This window comes from Juglans regia, chromosome 6 (assembly GCF_001411555.2).
Source record: "Juglans regia cultivar Chandler chromosome 6, Walnut 2.0, whole genome shotgun sequence".
NCBI lineage: Eukaryota > Viridiplantae > Streptophyta > Magnoliopsida > Fagales > Juglandaceae > Juglans > Juglans regia.
Genome location: NC_049906.1, coordinates 1,435,124 through 1,452,627, shown reverse-complemented (window position 1 = coordinate 1,452,627; position 17,504 = coordinate 1,435,124). Strand labels below are relative to the sequence as shown.

At 37.4% G+C, this 17,504-nt stretch overlaps 2 protein-coding genes across 4 annotated transcripts; both read left to right on the top strand.

The window, feature by feature from the left end:
* Positions 1-82: 82 nt before the first annotated feature.
* On the top strand, positions 83-11,363 carry LOC109011374 (tRNA pseudouridine(38/39) synthase). Of its 3 annotated transcripts, none has more exons than XR_001999323.2 (15): positions 83-286; positions 702-761; positions 869-986; positions 1,210-1,282; positions 1,650-1,695; positions 3,492-3,602; positions 4,219-4,306; positions 7,450-7,546; positions 8,256-8,316; positions 8,411-8,541; positions 9,103-9,220; positions 9,747-9,881; positions 10,061-10,168; positions 10,269-10,340; positions 10,872-11,363. XR_001999323.2 is itself a non-coding variant. In XM_018992537.2 (15 exons), the coding sequence occupies exons 1-15, from the start codon at positions 194-196 to the stop codon at positions 10,934-10,936; spliced, it is 1,365 nt and encodes a 454-aa protein (XP_018848082.2). In that variant the 5' UTR covers positions 83-193; the 3' UTR covers positions 10,937-11,363. The 3 variants fall into 3 exon arrangements, 1 of the variants encoding a protein (XP_018848082.2); XM_018992537.2 differs by having other exon boundaries at positions 9,747-9,870; XR_004801736.1 differs by lacking the exon at positions 9,747-9,881.
* A 1,479-nt stretch (positions 11,364-12,842) lies between these two features.
* LOC109011375 (probable F-actin-capping protein subunit beta) lies at positions 12,843-17,054 on the top strand. Its single transcript, XM_035691038.1, has 8 exons — positions 12,843-13,183; positions 13,962-14,032; positions 14,677-14,790; positions 15,014-15,096; positions 15,172-15,245; positions 15,396-15,515; positions 16,355-16,450; positions 16,652-17,054. The coding sequence occupies exons 1-8, from the start codon at positions 13,055-13,057 to the stop codon at positions 16,730-16,732; spliced, it is 768 nt and encodes a 255-aa protein (XP_035546931.1). The 5' UTR covers positions 12,843-13,054; the 3' UTR covers positions 16,733-17,054.
* Positions 17,055-17,504: the final 450 nt, after the last annotated feature.

Here is a 17,504-nt window from a genome sequence, read left to right as displayed (position 1 = left end):
TCTAATGTTGGAATTGTAAAAATGATTTAATTCAAAAAATGGTAGGAAGTCTGGTTTTTTCAAGTGTTTTCGAACCCCAAACGCCGTCGTTTTCTTCGACGCGGCATTTTGTTTCACCCTCGACTCGAGGCCGCCGGTAACAGTTGCATTCGCATCGGGCGAGTTTCGCAGAGAACCAATAGCAAATTCAACCATGTCGAATGAAGTGAGGGATCCTCTCCTGCCCGATAGAAATCTCATCTCCAGTCTTCAATCCCTGGTAGACTCTCTCCAAAACAGAGTTAAGGTACTCTCTCTCTTTCTCTGTGTGCCTTCTACTTGGACTAGTTTGGTTGCCGTGTCGATAAACTGGTTGAGAAAATAAGAAGGAACTGTTTTGATTATCATCCCAGAACTGCTTTCATTCTTCTACGAGCTGGAATTTTGAAAACGTAGTATTTGCTTTCACAAGCAAGTGACAATGCCCTCGGAACTGAACTTCATAAAATCTATTTTCATTTCAGTTTTAGGAAAATTAATTGAACTAGAAGCCTTGAAAGTCTCTCTGGAGCTGAGTGAAACAAAAACTCGAATCATTGAATTTCTTTTTTCTGTCTTCGATAATCTAAGCAACGAAACAAAATGTTAAATCCTTATTGCCTTGTTACTGCGGATTTTTTCTTTATATGCTTTTACTTACCAATTTGGAAATCATAAATTAGGAATTAGAGGAAGAGAATGCAAAGCTATCGTCTCGACTTTCAAGTTGTTGCTGTCATAAGGTTTGCCAGTCTAAACTTTTAGTATTTTGGTTCTTATGTTGTATTTCCCTTTAGCGCATCTGAAGCTGAGCATGTGCACTGGAACTTACCAAGTAATTATTATGCAGATAGAGGAAGCATTTGACAGAGTTGTTGTAGATTGTAATGGTCTTCTTGCTGAAGGAAGGGAATCAAAAACAGGTGGTAAAGCGACCACAAAGAAGAAAGTAGTAGAGAAAATTTCAGGTATTGTCTCTATCGATCCATTGATTTAAAAATATTGCTTGTATCCATTGTGACTTAGATTTTCTGTAACCAGCAGAAAGATGTGATTAGAAAAGAGAGTTTAACACTTGAACCACAAAATGGATAGAATGCCATTTGATTCTCTTAATTAAAAGAAACAATTCTACCTTGATGAATACTGATTACGATATGAAATTTGGTTGAGTGTAACCTTTGGGTACAGGTTCTAACACACGGACCATAAATCACCATTGCAAGAGATATGTTGCTCTGAAAATCATGTACTTCGGGAAAAGGTACAATGCTTACTCATGTTATTTTTTTTATGAATGGGGGAAGAAAAATGAAAATGTTATCATGGAAATACTGCTGGATTATTGTTGAACTGACTATTATGTGTAGTTTATTCTCCAAGTGCACTAATAATAACATAGAAGTTGTATTTCTAAACAATATTCCGTATCTTTAGGTTTTAGGGTTTTAAACTTGCTAGCTGGGTAAAGGCAAAAAGGTTTGGCTTTAACTAAAGCATATTCCTCTTTTGTGCAGCGTCTTCTTCATTGTGAATTTTCATCATAATCATAATTGTTAGGTTAGAAATACTCAGTCTTTGTTATGGCAGTGGACTATATATTCAAATGTAACTTATGTGCTACTTTACAGGTTCTATGGTTTTGCTTCAGAGGCACAAATGGATCCAACTATTGAGGTATAGTTTTCATTTTTACTTTTATTATTTGCATGTTCAGAGTTATGAACTAGTAATGCACAAACGACATAAATGAATAGATAATGTTAGTTTGAAATTATTGATGAGCAAAATCTTCTCTAGAAAATTTTTAATTTTTAATTAAGGTCTTCATAGCCTGACTGGTCTTAAGTGATGCAATTGAATGTAAAAGATTGATATTTTTGCATACTTAGTCATACAATTATTGTTACCTTGTCCATGTGCCATATTGTTGAGCATCCAGATAATATAAACAGCGGAACATTTGTGATTGAGCTAGTTTTATCATTTAATTACTTCATGGGTTGAAAGTTTCAAGATGATCATTAACCCTGCATAATCGCGCATTTGGATGGCTTTCAAATCTTTGAAAGCCAGTTGAGGTTGCTAAAAGAATTGAGAGGATTTGTAGGAATTTCCTGTGGGATGTTAATGGGGAGGAAAGAAAGTTTGATTTAGTGAGTTGGAATAAGGTTTGTCTTCCGGTTTCCCGTGGAGGGTTGGGAGTGCGAAATTTAAGACTTCTCAATAAAGCTCTCATTGGAAAATGGCTTTGGAGGTATCATAATGAGAGTAATGCATTTTGGAGAAATATTGTGGATGTTAAACATAGGAGGATGTGGGGGAGTTGGTGTACGAATGAAGTAAGAGGGACGTTTGGGGTGGGTTTGTGGAAGTCTATTCGGCTGGGATGGGGGGACTTTGTTAAGAATGATAAATTCAAGGGATGGGGCAAAGATCTATTTTTGGCATGACACTTGGTGTGGAGATTCACCTCTTAAGGTTGTTTTCCCTAGTCTCTTCAGGATTGCTAGAGATAAAGGGGCCGCAGTGGCTGATTCCTATAACTTTTCTAACAATATGATTTGTTGGATTGTGGAATTTCCTAGAGATGTGCAGGATTGGGAAGTTTATGAAGTTTCAGAATTATTAGGAAGATTATAAGAGATGAAGCTTGATCAGAACAGGGAGGACAGTTTGCTGTGGGTGCATACAGTTAATTCCAGATTTTCAGTGAGTTCTTTTTACAAGGCATTAACCAGTCATTGGGTCAAAGATTGTGGAAATGTATTTGGAGAGCCAAGGTGCCTAGTAAGGTTGCTTTCTTCTGCTGGCTGGTGTCTCTTGGGAAAATACTAACCATTGATAACTTGAGGAAGAGAGGTTTTCAGGTGGCTGAATGGTGTTTTATGTGTAAGGAGGATGATGAATCTATTGATCATCTTTTCCTTCATTGTGAAGTGGCGACATTGTTGTGGAATGAGATTTTTGCAAAGGTTGGCATTTTCTGGGTGATGCCTATGTATGTGGTGGATTTCTTTGCATGATGGCCAGGTATTGAGGGGAGAAGTAACAACACTGCTGTGATGAAGATGATCCCCCTGTGCTTACTTTGGTGTTTATGGTTAGAAAGGAACGGGAGGTGCTTTGATAATTGTGAACATTCTATAGGGGAACTTAGGGGGTTTTTCCTTAGTACTTTAAGCTTTTGGGTGAAGAATCTTGTAAGGAATGGGAATGATTGTAACGTTTTGCTTTAGTTGTTTTCTGCTTTAGCTTGTAAGTAGGTGTTCTCGTTTGTATACATCCTGTGTATTTGGGCTATGCTTATTTACTTGGATTAAAATTTCTCTTATTAATTATAAAAAAAAATGAATGGTCCATTAATACTTGAAAAAAGGGAGATATAGGTCTATAAAATATATACACCTAATTGCATAAGAAGATCAGTTAGTGTCACACTTTAACTTCTTTCTGGTATCAAATTATTTCAGTCAGAAATTTTCAGTGCTTTTGAGAAAACAAGGCTACTAGTTGGTGACAAGAAGGAGTTACAGTACTCGAGGTGTGGTAGGACAGATAAGGGAGTTTCCTCAGTTGGACAAGTAAGTTTGTGCAAAAAGATTATTTTCTGTGTATTTTGCTGAGATATTATAGGATTTCTCAAGTTGTTATAATCATTCAAGTATTTTTGTTTATTTTTTATGCTTTGGAAAAGGCTTTCCTTGACCTTGGTCGGTCCTACTGATGACAGTACTGCCGCTCATATTTACTCCTTTCATCCTCTGTTTATGACAAAAAGTTCTGCAATCTCCTTTACTCTGTTGGATACTTGGGTGTCCATTTCTATGCAGATAAGTTGCTTGAGCACCAAATAAACATTTGAACGAATAGGCCTTTATTTTACACTGAAAATTTCAGTATGTTGATTTTGTGACACCACTTTTCATTATGAACTTTGGTACTTGTCAGAAAGAAAAATCATTATGAACTTTGGTGTTCAAAATAGAACAAATGTAAGAACTGAATGATGTCATTTCCATGGAGTCCCAAATCCAAATGCTATGCTAGTGGACAGAGCTTCTGATGCTGTCATCCTACTTAAATCTATAAACCGTGAACATGTTTTTCATGGTTGATTTTATTATACTAGTATTCTGTAACATTCTTCACTACTCTGTTATGTGAATGATTGAGAAGATGGCAACTGCTCAATGCCAGGTGATTGCTCTCCTTTTACGATCAAGCCTCAAGGAAACTGATGCAAGCAATGAAAACTCTGAAAAAATTGTTTTCAAAGAGCAACATGGTGAGCCAAACTATCCTTTTTTGTTATCCTTTCACAATGTTGCTTCTGGTGGGTGAAATCTTGCTTTCTTTAAATGATAAATGGCATCTTGTTTTCAATGATAAATTCATTGGAGATATGGGTGGATATTTGTTTTTGGTTCCCACACCAGAAGGTGGGTTGGGGGGGCGGCGAGAAAACCAAGAATCAGGGAGTGTAGCCTAAAAAAGTCAGCTAACTGAGAATGCTAGCTGATCTATGACCAGCCTTGCTTGTCTGAGTTAATCTCTTAATTGAAGGGTGTTACCCTGAATTTTTATATATATATATATATATATAGGTAATCAAAGATATTGTATTCATAGAAATGGGCAAAACTCACATACACGGGAAGTATACATGAAAAAACGCCTAGCTAGAGGTTACAATAGAAAGAAAGAGATCATGGACACTAAGTCCGTTACCAACTATCGCCCTTGTCCATAGGAACAATGAGTTAAAAAAGAAAACTTTAAGTTCATCCATTGTTTTCTCTTGATCATCAAAACATCTAGCATTTCTCGCCCTCCAAATACACCAACACATGCATATTGGTACCAATCTCCAAATTGCCGCTACCTGAGAGTCTCCGTATAGTCCTCTCCAGCTTGCGAGGAAATCCACCAATCTACAAGGCATAACCCAAGACAATCTGACTCTTGAGAAAAAATCATCCCATAAAACCTTGGCCACCTCGCAGTGTAAAAGCAGATGATCAACTAACTCCCCATGCTTCTTACACATACAACACCAATCTAGGACAATAACCTGTCGTTTCCTCAAATTATCTACGGTGAGAATCTTGTCCAAAGATGCTGTCAGACAAAGAAAGCTGCTTTTGAATGAGCTTTCGTCTTCCATATGCTCTTCCACGGGAACATAGATATTCCGGAGTTCGTGAGCTTTTGATAAAAAGAACTGACAGAGAAGATACCTTTCTTAGAATAGTTCCAATGCATCTTGTCTCCAGAGCCCCCTGGAATACTTGCAGAATATAATGCCGCAAAGAACTCCATAATAGACTCCAACTCCCAATCATGGGCTTTCCTAATGAAATCAATATTCCATTGAGGGTTGCCTTTTAAAAAGACCAAAAGGTCGGCAATCGATGCCTCCTTTGCTTTAGCAAGCGCAAAGATGGCAGGGAAGGTATCTCGTAGACAATGGTTACCACCCATATATCAAACAAAAAACGGACACGCGAACCATCTCCTACAACAAAATGTTCATGTCGTCGGAAGGTCCCCCAAAGGCTCCTTATGTTTTTCCACAAACCCACTCTATAAGTGCCTCGTACCTCGTTCAAGCACCATCCTCCCCAAACTTCCCCAAACTGAGAATCTATAACAGACTTCAATAAGACCTCCCTTTCATTTTGGTACCTCCACAACCACTTATCCAAAAGAGCTTGATTGAATTTTATCAAGTGGCGAATCCCCAACCCTTCCCCAGAGATTGGGGTACAAACTGTTGACCAATTAACAAGGTGGAATTTGAACTTTTCTCCCAATCCACTCCATAGGAAATCCCTTTGTAGCTTCTCAATGCGGATAGCCATCTTTGTGGGGAGCGGGAACAAAGACAAAAAATAGGTGGGTAGGTTAGAAAGAGTGCTTTTAATCAAAGTCACCCTACCACCTTTCGACAAGTATAGCCTCTTCGAAGCAGTCAATCTGCGCTCCACCCTTTTGACTACATCATTTCAAATCCTTTCAGATTTAAAAGAGGCCCCCAACGGTAGGCCAAGATACTTCATAGGAAGAAGATACCTTGCATCCCAAGGTAGTAGCTAAAATCTCCACATCAGGGACAGCCCCCACTGTCACTATTTTCGACTTTGCTAGGTTAATACTCAAACCTGACACAACAACAAAACAAATGAGTAGTGTCCTCAAGTCTTGGACTTGACCATGTTGTGCACCACAAAAGATAAGCGTGTCATTGGAAAATAACAAGTGAGACATGTTGAGATTGCCATTCCCCACCGAAAAACCATGGAGTAATCCACCATCCACTAGGCCCTCAATCATCTTGCTGAGAGCTTCCATGACAAATAAGAAAATAAGAGGAGAAAGTGGATCTTCCTGTCTCAGGCCACGAGAGGAGTTGAAGAAACCCACTAGTGATCCATTTACCAAGATAGAAAAACGAGTTGAAGAGATACAAAATTCTACCCATTTCTGCCATTTCCCTCCAAAACCACATCTTCCAAGTAAGTAAAGAAGGAACTTTCAATTAACATGATCATATGCTTTCTCCATGTCTAAGTTACAAAGTAGCCCGCGTTCTCTAGACTTCAATCGGCCATCCAAGACTTCATTTGCTATAAGAACCGAGTCAAGAATTTGTCTACCCTTGACAAAAGTATTTTGCGGCTTCGAGATTAGTTTTTTCACTACCGAGCTTAGTCTATTAGCTAATACTTTGGATAGAATCTTATACATCCCATTCACAAGATTAATGGGGCGATAGTCTCTCACATCCCTAGACCCCACCTTTTTAGGAATGAGGGCTAAAAATGTAGCACTCAGACTCTTTTCAAATCTAGTATTAGAATGAAATTCATGAAAAACTTGCATAATATCTTCCTTGACCACCTCCCAACAAACTTGAAAGAAACCCAAAGTAAACCCATCCGGACCGGGAGCTTTATCACTTGCCATACCTCTGATAACATTGCTCACTTCCTTTTTTGTAAATGGCCTTTCTAACCACCCTACACTCTGTTGGTTTAAAGTGGAAAAAGACAAACCATCCACTCTCGGTCTCCAATTATGTTCTTTAGATAAGAGTTGTTGATGGTATTGTTCAATGTGATTTTTTTTTATAGATAAAAAATATTTTTTAAAAAAGCGTATTGATTTGGTTGATGAGAGGTAATGCTATTTATTAGCCTAAGCTAGTAATTCAATCAGTTCATAATGATCTCTGTAAAGATTCCATCACTGCGACTCTGTGGTTCACCAGTACTACTAAAACATCTCATTCTTATGCTACTCTTACAAGATGCATATGATCTAGCATGTAAAGAATTTAAATTATGGCTGGAACTTTATAAACTTCTTTCTTTCTTTCATCTTAACTGTGGTATTATTTTTTTTCAATTTTTTAAATCTTTTCTACAGAACAAGAAATAGATTATGTAGGGGTGCTGAATCGAGTCCTTCCTGATGATATTCGAGTTTTAGGCTGGTGTCCAGTTCCAGTTGGCTTCAGTGCAAGGTTTGTATACCTTCATGGAAACGGTCTCCCTGGCTTTTTATTGTGTAGGTGTACAATAAATTTCCTAGTTTGCAAAAGGAGTCTGTTCATTTTATTGTGTTCCTTATTTAAAGTGAACTATAGTTAGTACAGCAAAAATCAAGGGCATGTTTGAAGGCCATCCTAGCTGATGAGAGGAATCGGCCATGTCATCTTCTGGCCAGTAAGAATCTTTGTGAATCAGCTTAATTAATAAGACATTCTGAATGCGGTCTGCTGTGCAGTGAGCTAGAGATCGGGATTGAGTCCCATTACTTTTTTTTTATAAGTAAAAATAAATTGAGTCCCGTTCCTTTCCTTTTAGGGAGGAATCTGGATTTTGCCCTATCGTTCTTATAATTAGCTGCCTCCTTGATGACAGTATGGACTCCTGGGTCCACAGGCAATATGGATTCTTAAGTGGGTCATATGTGAGAAGTGATGCCTCAATTATTGTTGATGTGATGAGCCATTTTTCACTTTATGGTGTTTGAAACCAAGAGCTTGTAGCACATGTTTATATTATTTATGGATGTAGAGTTCCTCAGTTGCAAAAGCATAAGTGTTGCTTTATTTGCAATTCACAATGGTTTTTGGGTTCATTTGGTGGCTACCTATAAAAACTGCTTTTCTAGTCACACTATATTCACCTTCTTATTTGTTAAAATAATCTGTTTTCTTTTCCTTGCAGGTTTAGTTGTTTGAGCAGGGAGTATAAATATTTCTTTTGGAGGGAGAACCTGAATTTCTTGGTATGCAGATTAGGTTTGCAATATGTTGTGACTTGAATTTGGTACTACTCATAGAACTGAGAAATTTCCTTCTCTTTGGTCCATGTTTGAACAGGCTATGGAGGAGGCAGGAAAAAAGTTTCTTGGGGAACACGACTTCAGAAATTTTTGTAAAATGGATGCAGTAAATGTGCACAACTATAAGCGGAATATCACACTGTTCGAAATTTGTCCTTCTGATGTGAGGTAATCATTGGTAGAGAAATCTTCTTAGCCATTTTATGTTTTTTGAATTGGTTACTTTACATTTTCTTTCCCTGATAGATGAAACTGGGTTCTATTATGATGGCTATTGCTATACAACCATGCTTGTAAGAAGGGGTAGTCTTTTCAAGGCAATAGGAGTACAGAGATGTAGGGCAACCTATGTATCATGCAGTTTATAGCTGTCATAACAAGGTTGTGGCTTGTGGTTTTAAAGAAAACTGGATGTTTGAAATTTCCTGGTTGCAACAAATTAGGCTTCCAATGTTGGTTTGCAAGGGTTCTTTTCATGAGAAGGTTGAGAATTATCTAGGGCTCAAGGGTTCGAAAGGTATAAAAGAGGGGATGTGGTTTAGAGATGAAAAGGAAGAAAATGGTTGATGTACGAAGTGGTGCAAACAGTTGGTGTGAACAATATCTGAGAGAATTGAAAAGAAGAAAGATAAGGAAAGAGAGACCACAGTAGAGCATGAATGCCTTTCATAACTCAACATTCTCAGCCTTTTTATTTTACTCTTAGTAGAGTTTTCTGAATCCCTGCAGGTATGATGGCAATCAACTTTGGGCATTTAAAATTAAAGGTAGTGCTTTCTTGTGGCACCAAGTCCGTTGCATGGTTGCTGTACTATTAATGATCGGCCAAGGTCTTGAATCCCCTGATGTACGTACCATACATACCAGATTGGTGGCCAGCATTAATGGTTGGCCAATACTCGACACTTATCTTTCAAGGCATGTGCACACACCTTCAATTTTTAATGAATTGCATCTATCTTACTGTAAAACTTATCTGGCTGAATTTTATCCAACAATGCACTTGAATCAACTAGGCCCTAGTCCCAACTGATTAAGATCCACTACATGGGTCTTTTTATGCCACTCTGCCCTGCCTTGTGTCATGTTTCTAGTTACCTCTCTTCATGTCTTTCCTTGTAATTTGTAACTTCTACTCGTGTCTTTTTTTGGCTTTGTTCTTTCTGCTCTTTCTGCAACCTCTTGGAAGTTGTCACTCTGTTCCAAGGATAAGACCCAGCTTCTTGCTTATGACCACTATTTGCAGCACTTCTGAACTGAGCCTCAATGGATAAAGGAGCTTAGATTTGGTCTCCTCTCGGAAGTTGTCACTCTGTTCCATCTTTTTGTTTTACAATCAGAAAGAAACTCAGTTTAAATGCTTAAATATGTAGGTGATAGATACATTATTGGATACTGAGAAGACACCAAGGAAACCTCAGTATACCATGGCTCCAGAGCTTCCATTGGTTCTTCATTCCTGTGAATTTGAGAGTATCGAGTTTATTTGTTCAGCAGGTATTTACAAAGTATGAATGTAGACTGTGTACAATGCACTTGATTCCTCTTAGAAAACTCTACATATTGCATATCTGTAGCAGTCGGGCACTTCTGTTACATCTCTTTTATTCCTTTATCATTTATCATGTACTTTCCTACATTTGTGAATTTTGTTTTGTTTTATTGTTTGAGTTGCTATTCTCTGTAGATGCCGGACAAGCCCTGCGTATGCATTTGGCAAATCAATGTCGCAATTACCAGCTCCAGGCCGCAATATTTAATGATGCTCTGCTTAGCTGTTTGCCGATATCAAGCGGTGAAAAGAAATATTATTCACTCCATTACCACGAGGCACCATTACTTTCTACTGTTTACTTATGTATCTGTATTGCTGAGACTGCCCTTTGTGCTTTCAGGTCAGAGATCATTAAAGGGAACAACCAAGAAAAAAGCTTCCCATATTCCGCTTATGTCACGGCCAACTGAGCGTCAGTTACATTGTCCCTTAACCATTCACAATTTTTGGCTTGGAATTGTTTATTTCTAATATGGTTGAATGGTCAATGTCTCCCCCCCCACCCCAAATTAAAATGTCAGTCTTGATAAGATAATTTATTCATCTATCATGTTTGACTTTTGCTCTCATTGAGATTCTGGGTTATTTAAATAATATGCTCAATTTCTTCAATTCGACTCTTCCGGCTTTACATGAAAGATGATGTGCAATGTGAGAGCCACGAATTCACATGGAATCAAAACAAAACATCAGCTCTAGCTTTATCAGTTCCATATAATTATTGGCCATTTTTATTTGCATCTTTCACTTTGTAGTTAGTCCTTACTAGTTCTTTTATCACCCGTGCTTTGAGATATGGTTGAAATTTCTGGCGTCCGCTGATATATGATAAGTGTTTAAAAGTCTGCAGATACTATTTCTATTTTCCTTCTAAATCAATTATCTGCCAAATTCTTATTGACATGGTGTGTTTTCTCCCTAACACTTCTTGAACAAATTGCAGCATCATATGAAGAACGACGTCTGAAATTGAACTCCAAAACATATGGTCTATCAAAATCCTCTTGAAGAGTATGCACTGCCATGCAGATCAACCATGCTTTATGGCAGCGTAAGGTTATTTTTGCAAGTGATGTAATTTTCAAGCAATGAATTTTAGTAGTTGGCAGCTGATGTTCTTCAATAGGAGAAAATATTTATCCTTACAAGGTACGTTTCTCCTCTCATATGCTGGTCGGCAATTTGTTTTCATCTCTTCAGGCCCTTTTAAGTATAAGGGTAATGTTATATACAGTCTTGGAGTGTGCAGTCTCCGCGCATAGTCCATTTGAAAAAAAGTGAGGACTACAATTAAAAATACAATTTTTTTGTGGGTCCAGATTTATTCACTTTTCTCAAGAAGAGTACATGCGCGTGGATTGCACACTCCAGGACTACTGCAAATATCATCTCTCTTTAAAATAAAAAAGAGAATCTTTGTTATTGGATTTCACAAGATCTGAGGCTGTTTTTATCCTAACAGCCACAGGCCAATACATTCCCAATCCCCAATCATTTTACCAGCTATTTGGTACCGTGTGTGTCCCATTATGCAAGATCACTACACAGACAAAAGCTATTTCCCAAACATTTTGCTCGGCTATGTAATGTGTATTTGTATTGCCTTCAAATCCACCCCTAATTGCCAATCATGGCTTTGGAAAAAGTAGAAGCACAAGGTCCCAAACATCATCCTTTTCTATACGGCCCTCTCCTCGTTGGGGTCAATGAGAGGCAATGAGTGGAGATAACATGCATGCATCACAAAACATTACGCTCCAACTAATTCCGAATATTGTATGCCATACAAATGATGACTGTGAGGTGCCTCACGATGCACTAGGCCCCACACAATGTTTTTGGCTTAAAGCAAGCTGTAGATTCTCTTCAATGGGATGTTTTGAATTCTTGCAACTGTGGGTAATCCCTTTCATAAAAGTGGTGTACGGTTATTATTGGGAAAAATATACTTTTATCCTTATATTATCATGAATTTTACTCTTTATATCTAAACTATGAAAATTATCATGCTACAACCCAAACAATTTTAAGCATTAATTTGGATGGAAAATAAGTGACGCAATATAATCTTAATAGTTAAATTATCTTGATAATTAAATCGTAATAGAAGGTGCAAATTGCCGATTACATAGTTGTATAAATGGTTGTAAAAATGATTGTCCGTGTATTATTATTCATTTGAAGCTTGTGAAGGTATTAACTATTGAAACATGGTGCTATCTATGCACTTCTTTTCTCAGCAAAAAAAAATGGGAAGCTCATTTAGGCACAAAGAGCGAGAGGCATGAATGAATCTACAAACTTAGCCTACCAAAATCCATAGGAGGTTATATATAATATTACCATATTGTACATATATGTATATACTAGTAAGGGCACAACCGACAACATGCACTGCACGTATGCCCAATTGAAAAAAAAAAATAAATAAATAAAATTGAGAATAAATGACAAATGAAAGAGTTAGTAAAAAAGTTCAAACAAATTTAAAACGAGTCATAAATTTATAGAAGTTAAAGTAAACCTAATAAAAATTGAGAAATGCTTTGGATCCTGAATTCAGGACCTAAAAAGTGTTCCGAATGACTTTTTTTTTTTTTTTTTTTACTTAGTGATTAATAAATTATTTTTTAATGATGTTGTGAATTTTTTATTTTTTAAAAAATGTTTATGATAATTAAAAAAATACATAAAAATAAAAAGAAAAGAAAAATAAAAAAACTAAATGCACTGTTCGGTAGTCTAATTCGGGACTTTTTTTGGTTGCTCTAGCAGAACTCATAAAAATTAACAAAAGTGGTAGATTTATATGTTCTATTTAGGCATGTAATAATAACTATTTATCTACAAAATGGTAAATTCTATATTTATGATTTTTTTATATACTCAGCAGGGTGGCGTTACGTAATATAATTCCAAAATAGGGGGACAGTGGGTTCCCGCGAGGGAAACTCGGATCAAACAAGGCGGAGGGAGCCTTTTCTCTCTCACGCACAGGGTCGACAGAAATCTACAAGGCTAAAGATAGAGGGTCCATTCCATTTTCTATTTCTTTTCTTTTTTTCATTTCATCTTCTTCTTCTTCCAGTAGCTGTGCAAATCTTACGGACAAAGAGAGAAAGAAAAATGGAGGCGGCCATGGGATTGATGAGAAGAATCCCTCCAAAGCACACCGACACTGCTCTCTCTGCACTCCTCAGCCTCTTGCCCCACCACTCCTCCGATCTCCTCTCTCAAGTCGATCAGCCCCTCCAGGTCTCCCCCCCTCTCTCTTACACACATTCCAGTACATGCATACACGTGTCTGTATTTATCTATCGGAGGATTCTTTTTATTGAATTTAGGTTTTTCTTTTTGGTTTGGTTTGAATTTCGATTGGTTGGGTCGGTTGCTGTTGACCGATACTTGCGTTTCTGAAACTGTTAGTTTTTTTTTTTTGGAGCATGAACAAAGGATTGTTGTGTTTTCGTTAGGGTTTGGGGTCGTTTTCTTTGTTAATCCGTGGTTGGTTTATGAGATAATGGAGGAGCTGGAGATCAAATTTGGATTTTGTTATATGTACGTGGGTTTTAATTGGTTCGAGATTATTTAGAAATCTGCTCCTTTTGCAGCTTGGCTTTTGGGAAAGGTTAATGTTTTTTTTATCAGTACACAATAATTTTTTTATCAGTGCGTCTGTGCACGAGTGCAAGTGCTTGTTTCTATCCAATAGCTTCAGTGTTGCTATTGCTATGGTTTACATCTGTATCTTTTGATCCGGAAGATATGTGCTCCATAATTGAGAAGTCTTCAATTGAGAGAAATAATACTTGTTCTTTCGGGCTTTTGCATTGCATTGTTTTCCATAATTGAAATTTTGCTCTTCCGTCCCCCCTTTTTTCAATTGTCCCTATATCAAAGTATATGATGTACCATGCTAACTTGCCACGAACAACTTGATTGGAGCCAGTTTTTGATGATAATGTATCGACTTCCTCATCTATGAGTATTTCCTAACCCATTGCTTCTTTTGGAAATTGTTTTTGTAATACAGGTTTTATGCGATATAGAGAGTGGTAAGGAGTTTATTCTGTGTGAATACAACAGAGATGCTGACTCTTATAGGTAGATGCTCTAGTGCTTGTACTTTTAAAAAGTTCTGGTGTAGGTTATAGCATAGTAGATTAGTAATCTGGATCTGCATACAGGACTGTATCTGCTTGCATGCTATTGGAATTTTAAAGATGTATGCCCTTAATTTGTGGATTTGGATATTTGGCGTGCAGGGCAATGTAAAAATCCATTGAAAGGAGTTGCATGGTTTTCACTGAGAGAAGCACGTTATTGAATTCTAGTCTAAAGCACTTGTTACTACCGGAACTTTTTTTTCTATGCATGTGTACCTTTTTGGTTCTTATGTGCATACAATCAATATGATAGATTTATTTGCGTAGAAGCTATTTAAAGTGGATGTGCTTATTGTATTTCAACTATATGCATTGACCGGTCCTTTGAACCTTTGATTGAAGTATGAAACTGCTCTCTTGTGCTCTGGTAACCAGGCATGTCAGATACTCAGCAAACCTTGCTTTTTAAGTATTTTACATATTCTGTTGTGGGGAATAGCTTTCATATCAGTTAATTGGTTAGCTGGTTTTACCCCCTTAATTATGTGTAATCTATTGGGAATCTGCTTTACCAGAAGACCCAAAAAATGCTCCTAAGGATTTTTTTTTTTTTTTTTTTTCTGTTTCTTCATTTCCATGTAGATCACCCTGGACAAATAAATACCATCCACTTTTGGAGGATGGGGCACTCCCATCACTGGAGTTGAGGAAACTTGAAGTTGAAGCGAACGACATCTTTGCAATTTATCGTGACCAGTGAGGTCCTTTACTTACACCTCGTCCTTGAGTTTCTTTTTTATTTGATTTATGTGTTTGAAAAAACTTCTTCTTGGTAACCTCTCCATTTGTTTTTTTTCAATTTTAAACAAAACTATATTCAGGTGTATCTTCTATACAATTTCTTATGTGCAAATTTTCTTGTTTGCTTAACTACTGCATCTGAAAAATCTTGTAGTCTGGTTAACCAATAATTTGGTAGGTATTATGAAGGTGGGATTTCATCAGTTTATATGTGGGAAGATGATAATGAAGGTTTTGTAGCATGCTTTCTAATAAAGAAAGGTAATCTTTTTACCTGGGCTGGCAGTCAGCAGACTTTGTATCTTTTACTGATTTGCTACTATTTTTGTGGTGCAGATGGCTCAAAGACTGGGCAGGGTCGAAGGGGTTACTTGCAGGAGGGAGCATGGGATGCTATACATGTCATTGAGGTGAAGTTCATTTTCCATTGACTGCAGTGTAGATGTGGGGATGCCCATGTAGGATGTCCTTGTAATTTTCCCTCCGTCTCCTTTCCCTCCTCATTGTATATTTTTGTGTCATTCGTTCCAATAGTCAGGCTGAGTCTCATTCTTATCTAGGTGGGGCCAGAGGATGAAGGAATGGCTCATTACCGTTTAACCAGTACTGTGATGCTATCTTTGACTACGGATAATGAGTCATCAGGCACATTTAGCTTGTCTGGATCAATTAGACGACAGGTACTTTATTCTATTTTATATTGAGGAGTTCAACCTTTACCTCAGAGTTTACATGCTGAAACATTTCTTTGGAAGCCTGCTAAAGCCAAATGCAAGAGAAATGCACCTTTATGCCTATGGATAAGTGATTGCACATTTCTTTTATTCCATTTGCCGGTAATCTGATCCTAAGATGAGAAAAACCATTCTATGCATGGAGTCAAAATCAGTCGGTTGCAACAGTGGTTCCAGGAGGGGGATCAGCATTATCTCCCATCTAATAAGTACTCCTGCTAGCTCAGATGGTAAAGGTGGACTAGTGTTGGGGAAGATTCCGGGCCCAAATAAAGGGTTTGGTAAAGAAGTTTACTGTCACAATAATTCCTCAAAGTTTTGCACTTTGACAATTGGCATGCTCTCCCATAATGAGCCTTTCTGTTCAATAATGAGGATATAAAATGCCATTTTTTGAGTAACGGGAATCACCATTGAGAAGACTAAAGTTTAGTAGATCTGTTTCTCCTTATAGGAAGGCCTCTTTCCACATTTCTTTTGCCACCCACATACCAAGAGGGGAAAGGTGGAGTGGGGGACCATAGGGAACCCTCCATATAAAAATTGAAAAACCTGAAAGAGCCTTAGCATGATCAATTTGTTTTTAGTCTTATTTAAAGTTTAGCAGCTTTTACTCTCTGAAATCTATGACTCAAAATGTTAATATCTGACCTTTTTGTGTGTGCGACTATCCTTACGTGTACAAATATACAAGTAGTTTTCAAGTGTCTTGGAATCTATCTACTTTGGGAGGGGTACATTTATTTATTTGTTTTTTGTTTTTTTTCTATCCATTTATCTTCTAGATGGATATGAATCTCTCAGTTGCAGAAGGCCATATTTGTAACATGGGAAGGATGATAGAAGAAATGGAGAGTAAGTTGAGGAATTCACTGGATCAGGTAACGTCAGTCCTTTTAAATATTTTCTGAGTTTTGCTCTGGATATTGATATACAGATCTGAACATATATTCAATGATAATATTTTTCATTACTGTGCCCTGTAGTTCTTGAAGGTCTTAATGTGTTTGAATTATTAAATACTACTAGGAAACATGAAATAATTTATTGGGTCAATGAGTCCCACAATCCACATATTGCAGGTATATTTTGGGAAGACAAAAGAGATGGTTTGCACCTTACGACCACCATCTGAAATTGTGATGAGACTGCCTGATTGCTGATGCAGAGGATTCTACGGCATGGACCATTGGGATAGTGAAAATTCTTTATATTTCCCAAACTTGCTTAGTAGTTTGTTTTTCCTAGCAATGATTATGTAGTTCATACATGTTTTATTTATTTTGAGTATTATTTTAGATAAATTTGTGCAGCATTCTTAAACCTGTAGTAGACTTTAAAAAAAAAAAAAGGTTTGGAATTGGTGCTGCGTGATTGAGAGAAGATTGACGCTCATTGAATTGGAAACTCCTTCGGAATTTTGTTTCTTCTTTTAATTTCTTCATCATTATAAAGTGACAGAAGATGGAAAAAATTACTTGATCCTATAGAGGGGTCGCCCTTTTGTTGTCCTCTGCTCAAGACGTGCGCACGCTTTGGGTTCTACAGCCGAAGTTCTTTTGATGACTACTTTCGTTGGACGTAAACGTGAAAGTCGGCGACCTTGATGTTGTGGAGAAGGTTTTCTTGATAAAATGGGTGTCAGAGAGGTTGCCTCATGAAAATGACGGGTTGGCTCAGGAAGTAAACCCAGTGAAATTGTAGCTTTCTTAAACAAAATGAGGGTGGAGGGTTCAAACTTCGAAGCCAAATAAAACCACTATTCTCGGATCTCTCTCTCTCTCTCTCTCTCTCTCTCAAGATGTTTGAAACAAACGAAAGTCGAAAAGATTCACCGGTATGTCATGGGAGGGAAGAGAAGTTAGGCATGAGCATCCAAGTTTGTAAAGCACTTAATTGGTAAAAGCGTGTATGATGCTTAAGAACAGGCACTTT